The sequence below is a fragment of the Xiphophorus maculatus genome, chromosome 22 (assembly GCF_002775205.1).
Source record: "Xiphophorus maculatus strain JP 163 A chromosome 22, X_maculatus-5.0-male, whole genome shotgun sequence".
In the NCBI taxonomy this organism is placed as follows: domain Eukaryota; kingdom Metazoa; phylum Chordata; class Actinopteri; order Cyprinodontiformes; family Poeciliidae; genus Xiphophorus; species Xiphophorus maculatus.
In genome coordinates, this window is record NC_036464.1 from 8,542,692 (window position 1) to 8,549,756 (window position 7,065).

At 39.6% G+C, this 7,065-nt stretch overlaps 1 protein-coding gene across 1 annotated transcript in view; it reads right to left on the reverse strand.

Moving 5' to 3' along the window:
• The window catches only part of jag1 (jagged 1), a 37,984-nt gene extending 31,749 nt beyond the window's left edge, over positions 1–6,235 (reverse strand). Inside the window, exons 1-2 of the mRNA XM_014469377.2 lie at positions 5,888–6,235; positions 5,424–5,729 (exon numbers count right to left, since the gene is read on the reverse strand). Coding sequence (XP_014324863.1) covers positions 5,424–5,729; positions 5,888–5,947 — 366 coding nt within the window. The 5' untranslated portion in view covers positions 5,948–6,235. The remainder of the gene's footprint in view (positions 1–5,423; positions 5,730–5,887) is intronic.
• Positions 6,236–7,065: the final 830 nt, after the last annotated feature.

Genomic DNA, 7,065 nt, shown 5'->3' on the forward strand with positions numbered 1-7,065 from the left:
AGCTCACTGGCAGTGCACAGGCAACGGGCAGAGAAAACTTAAGTTATCCCAGTAATCTTATTTTGAAAATGCGTAGTGGAAATGTTACCATTCTGAAACTTTCTAAATACATTTTTTGAGATTTTTAAGTAGATCAACTTTATATGAAAGCAACTGCTCATAAAAGAAAAACAAAAATGTTAGCTCTGAGACAACCTCTCTGTCTTCAATTAAAACAAACGAAATGCAAATTTGTTAAGTTTATACGCCATGGGTGCTTGTTTTGTTACTGCATCTTTTCCTAAACTGCCAAATTTGTCTTTGCAAGTGTATTGTTTTTTTAAACGACATGGTCAGCAGTGCACAGCAACAGCAGAAGAAAACTTCACTCACTCTGGCATCTGTCTGAGAGGACTTCAACCATAAAACAAAGGATGGAAGGAAAAGTTTAATTGAATTTTCTTTTTTAAATTCTAACACATCCTGTTAAAAAGGTATTCAGCCCAAGCCTAACTTCAAGATCTAAAAGAAGGGCTTATTCTTGGTTGAAAAAGGTTGAAGATAAACAAAGGTCTGCAATCAGAATAAAGGAAATGCAAACAGAACAAGTCAAAGAGACGTTGACCCTTTGTATCAGATTTCTTTAGCAGCTCTAGCCAAAAAGCAGCAAGATGGTCTATATATCACCTATGTGGCAGTCTGAGATATAAAATGGCAACTCTAATGTAGCCAAAATGAAGGCAAAGATTGTAAATATTCCCATCCCAACATAACCCTGAGAAAATGCACCATTTAAATAACAGCTCATTAAGTATTCCATGAAGGTACAGGATACACCGGAATCTCAACTGCAAGGAATCTCACCTTTTGCCAACATAAACAAAGGCACCGCAAACAGACTTTTTTTCACAAGGCAAACAAGATCAAAACACGAACCCCAAACAAGAGATGAAAGCCATGTTGTGCATTTAACTAAACAAGCTTAGAGAGAGCGAGGGATTGCTTTTTGCCACGGGTCAGCCTCCATTAACGGAAATGCAAACAAAGCACAGGTTATCCTGATTAAAATGCGCTTCAGAATGCATGTGATGCCATGCTTCTGTTTAACTTCAAAACAAGTCTGATAAGCAGTGAAGCATCAGAAGCCATTATGCAATGTCACAGAGAAAAGCACTGCAAGTACAAATTTTAAAAAGGTGGGAAAAAAAGAAAGCAGAACAGGGTGAGGTACAAGAGAGACATTCTTTTCCCTCGTTCACTTGACTAATCTGCATTTAACTGCCACATCAGAGAAGAGTACATAAAACAAACATGTCATTACTCCCATAGCAGCCAACAGCAATTATCCTTCGACACACCTTCATGTTTTCAGACCGCTTTGGCTCGTCAACAAAAATCAATCACAGGGATATTAATATGTCCCAGCTCAGTGTAACACTACAACACTGTGCATGAAGGGGAAGATGGAAGAAAAATTTAATTATGTCATTTGATTTAAATGGATTAGATAGTTAAAGTACAAAAAAAACAGCATGGAGTTCTCACAGTACCAGAACTAAAAATAAGGCTATAGTAATTACAAAAGCTCTAAAACAAAAATGTTATTTGTGCTACTACTTAAATTATAATACAGGAGCCTTCTTTCAATCATCTGACCAGCAGTGCACAGCACAACATTTTTTGTTTTGAATATGATGCAAAATTCTACAATAGCTTTTAGAGATGCACTCATCAGGTTAAATAGCGATTTACAAATATTTTAAATTATATATACATATATATATATAGAGAGAGAGCGAGAGTATTTTTTTACACCAGAATCCTAAAAGAATCTCAATTTAAGCTTCAACGCACATCTTCCTACCATCATGTAATCTTATTTTTTAAAAGTGCATTCAAGTGGATGATGTTAGTTGATGCCAAGACTGGACAATTAATATTGCGATGGCAGTTTTAGTTGATACCGATAGAAAATGATGGAAGTTCTTTGGTAATATTAAAACAAAGCCAAACAAAAATATGATTTTTCTGCATTTTCCACTCAAATCTGATAAAGGAAAAATATGATTCTGATCTTTGGCCAATTAATTCATGCATATGTAATAATCTATGTGCAGCTTTTTGTCATTTAGGACCTTAGCCCAAGTATAACAAGCTGGTATTGACTAGTTACCTAATTAGGCTACCTATTCCAGTTGCAGGAGATGCAGTTTGGGGTTTGCCAGCTGTAGCCTAAAAATACACCTTAATAGGAATGATAAATCTTTTGCTTCTACACAATGATTTTCTGTGTTTTTGCAACTGCAAATATTTTCAACCGGCCGCATTTGTCTTTCTTGTAAGTCTAGGAGCCTTATTTCAATCAGCTGACCAGCAGTCCACAGCAATTAGAAAATTGCTCCAATTTCTCCTTAAAGAAATGACTTCAAGATAAAGAAAAGATTTAACAGAAAGTCATAAGCAACGTGAAACCAGACATTTTTTCCCAACCTTGCTACTTCTCGATATCAGTTCTGGCCTAACATGAAGACAAATCAAAATCCAATCTGAGATGTCAAGAGTTCAGTCTTTACTCAATTACTGACTTCTAAACAAAAGATAAATGTAAAAATTCTTCTCACTTTTTCCTAGGTGACCAAATACGCTGATGAAGCCAAAGAGATGCGGTCTTCCATCATTGCTGAGTCTACGACAACTGCTTCCTGTTGCTTGCCCTGCGCTGGCTTTACAGCTGCGCTACCTCCATTATGTTCTGTAATCCTCACTGTAGTCACAGAGGGCACCCTATTGTCTCTACTTGATACACCGTGAGGGCCAGTGGAGCTGGGACCTCAATTCTCTTGTGGAATAAAAGCCCCAAGCAGACACCCTGAACCCAACACAAGTCTCCGAAATAGCGGTTTGCTTGTGTTAAAGAGGTCCAACCAACATCATCCAGTTCAACTGGACGCCTGGTTCTTGCCCTACCTGATCTGAGGACATGTGTGCAGCCTCATTAAGTGCAGCAGTTACCGTGGGTGGCAAGGTTAAAGCGATGAAATGCCTGCGGTCCAACCGAGCGTGATTTAAACAAAGCCCTCGGTCTGGACAAGAGGCCAACTTCATGCAGCTCACAAGAGAGGATGAAGGGACGAAAAGGGGTGGGGGAGAGGGCTTCATGAACTCTCAGGACCCAACAAGCCCAATTGCACCACACTACCATCTGTCCACAACAGCCAATCAACTGATGAAAAGGACAAAGAGTGATATCATACCTAACCTGACAATTGTTAGTGTGCACTGGAGTAAAGCTCTTGAAGTGAAGGATGAGAGAATCTGGTCTTTACCAATTCAAGGGCTGTCTGCGCCAAAGCCCTTTGCATTGGAACAGTGGGCCAAGCAATCCAGATGTTCTTATTTCATTGTATGGCAAGAAAATGTTTTTTTTAGTATTAATGAAACTGAAAGAGTATAACCAAGAGTCCTCAAACTTCACAAGGCACCAAGTTTGTTGTCCATCTCTGCTCTAGTGCTGTTGCAAGGGTTCATGCAGACTTAATGCTGCCAGAATGGGAATGTAAACAGAAACCTTTGTCGTTTAAAAAATATGCAAGACGCCAGGGTCTAAGTAGAGCACAAATAAAAAGCACAAAGCATCAAATTCCCACAAGCCAACACAAACGTCCTTTTCTTTTTTTCGACATGAACTGAAAGGATCTACATCAGATATCAGAGTCAAAAACCAATCATGATTGATAGAAACAACAAATCATCGTTGAATAATGCTGGATATTACAAGAAGAACTTCAGGTAAAAATAGCCTTGATGTAATTGGACACACACACATACCAGCAGACTATGCCTTTCAGCTATCAGGCACAGTGGAGGAGTTTGTGGGCCAAGCTCTGGGGCCAGTCAGTCTGTGCAGGGTCCCTTTTTTCTTTTTTTTTCACTTCATGGAAATGTGCTCCAGCATGGCAAATCATCTCTCTCACAAAGCTCCAGCACTCCCGCTTGTCAGGGTCGTTTATTTACCAAAAGAAGACGAGATGTGTGACCCAAAAAAACCAGAAAGTTTTCTCTTTTCTTTCTACTCTGGAGTTGCTGCAACTTGAGAAGCAACCAGAAGAGGCAGAGGAGAGGAAATCTGTGATTTAAACTGTTTCATGTCAACTGTTATCTGTTAAGATTATGCAAACGGGATCACATAAAGTAAAGATAGCACCAAAAGGGGTTTCCTAAGAGAATGATTTTTTTTTGTTAATCTAAGGAGTATGATGTGTAGTGGAGAAAAAGATGTGCTGCAGGTTTTCTGATAGAGGTAGTTTTGCATCCAACACAAACTGAAGGAATTACAAGATTTTTTTTTCTGATATGTATCTGAACAGTACATGCCATCAGTCAATGTGTAAAGCATGGTTTCAATAAATGCTCACTTTTACACCATCTGACACCAGATTAAAGCTGATTGCAGAAATATTATATGACTTTTGTGCATCTCTATTTTAACGACTGCTTTTAACACCGTCACATACAAAGCAGGACACAGGAATGAAATAACTCGAGCCACTTTTATCTTTACTTAAACTGATGGGTGCCAGATAGCTATAATTAACTTCAAATCATACTTTCGAATTAGCAACTAAGTTTCACCCCAAGTCAAATTCCAAGTTTAACAATATGCAAAGTATTTTAACACTCTAAACCAATTAAGATGGACAGGTCTAAACCTGGTGGACTAAAATATCTGCACGTTGTAAATTAGTGCACACAATCTCAGGACCAGGGTCAGGGGTGTCAAAAAAAGAAGGATTCCAAAGGGAAACTTTTCCTTTGTTTGTTGCCTTTTCTACCCACTTTTTAAAGGGGGTGGGGGACGTTAAAGTCAGAGTCGGTCCACGTCTGAACAAAGCCCGGAGCAGAATTTAATTTGGGACCCCACAAGTCACCACAGCAGCACCGACTTCCTGTTAATATTGTCCATGCTTAATTTTTTTAACATCTTTATTTTTTAAATCACGTTTTTCTGTTTTTGCATTTTATATGTCTTATTTGATTTTGCTTTACCAAGCAACAATGAGAAAAAGAAACTAGCCATTGATGTATTTACAAGTAGTTTAAGTGTGCATTAAAGTCTTTTTTCCATAGTTTTTTTTCCCCCATCAAGTTTTATTGTTTTAATTTGAATTTTTTTTCATACATAAAATGTGTTTACTTCTGGTAGGTTTTCAAACTTGTCCTCTGTAAATTCAAACTTTCCTGGGATTCCCAGGAAAACATGAGACACATAAAAAGTCACAAAGTTTTCATATGTTTCGACCCGGCCTCAGTGAAGGTGATGTAAGGACATACATCTGCCTTCCGAACACCTATTTTCACTTCTCTATACGTTTTATTTGGTGATGAAAATCAGGAAATGTGTTGTTTGTTTGTTTTTTAAAATGATTATCGAAGCCTCCACTCACCGGCCAGGCAAAGCTGAAGGGCAAAACTATCCTGGATTTGTCATTCCTGACAGGACTCCTGAAAGAAAACGTATTCCCTCCGAGGACAGGCGTAGATCCCATTCCGAAGCTGCAGGGCCCCGCAGCGGAAACCCTGGACTGGTACTCCTTCAGGCAAACTTTGAAAAACGTGTCGCACTCGCTCCGTGCGCACTTTCGATCCGCGGCGCTCCGTGCGCCATCGCAACACATGCCGTTGGGCAACTCTCCGTTCGCGTTGTGCATCGACAAGATCTGCAGCTCGAATTGTCCCGATCCCTGCGACACCTGTTGGGAGACACAAGAGTGGTTATTCAGCGTGCAGACCCGAACCTCTCCTGGAAGCACGGCTGCATGTCGAGCTAGCACACAGAACACAGCGGTGCATCCACTCAGCCGAACCGAGTGACCTTTCCCGCTGCTCCCAGACCAACAGATGCACATACCTCCACAAGAAAGCAGAGCAGGAAGAAGGCAGCAACCGCGGAGCTGCGTCTCAAAATCATGCCTGCTGTTTGCCACTCGTTTGTACTAGTCGTCCGGCCGACCCACGGCACCAGAGCTCTCCTCTGGTTTGAACATGCACGAATGGGGGGAAACAGCAGTTTGCTTAGCGGAGCACAGGTTCCAGATTCATAGAAGAGCTGTGGTTTCTTTCCTGGTAGGTCCGTCAAACACTCCGGAGCGTCTGCTCTTCGTCTCCACTTGTTGCTGAGGAAAGTTTACACAGAAGCCATGCGGCGGCCGATCCCACTGCAGACTGACTCACTGACTGCTGGTCCGAGTCTGAGCTCAAGCTACACAAGTTCAGCGGAGGGGAGTTTCCTCCATATTAATGAGGCAAGCTAGCACACAGCACCGCCCCTCAACCTTAAAGCTGCTTCTCACACTTTCTGTAAAAAACAGCACAATCACTTTAGATGCAGTTACCGCCTACAGGACAATATACAACCTCGCTGTTTAGCAAATTCGCTGTGAACGGTTTTAATCGAGATAAAACCCAGCCTCCCTGAGCTTCCACAGGTACTTGTCTCTGCTGGTGACATCACATTGGGCTGATCAGGGCTGCAGACTTTTGATTGGGGCTTAAAGCACCATCAGGGTGCAGGTGGCGGTGGTGGTGCTTGACTGGGAGGTTATATATATATATATATATATATATATATATATATATATATATATATATATATATATATATATATATATATATATATATATATATTGTTGTTTATACTTATAAAAAATATAAATAAATATGCTTTCATCAAAATACTTTGTGTAGAGAACTACAGAAAATGTGATTTTACCAGTGATTTTGGTTGAGATTAAGCAAACCAGTCAAAGTCTATTCTTAAAAAAATATATATTTTCTATTATTTAACTTAACTTTATAAGTTATTGCCTTAATAAATTGGATTGACAAATTGTATTTTCAATAACAATCAATGAAGTTTTTTAAAGATTAGCTAAATCCCAAATGAACAAAATGAACACTTTATTTGCAGATTAACTGCACTTTAATGGTGCTTTCTTTATGTTACTGTGCAAAAAGTGACATTTTCATATCATTTCGATTGGATGTTTTTGGGTTAGAGGTTAGCTACTGCAGGTGAATCTTCCTGTT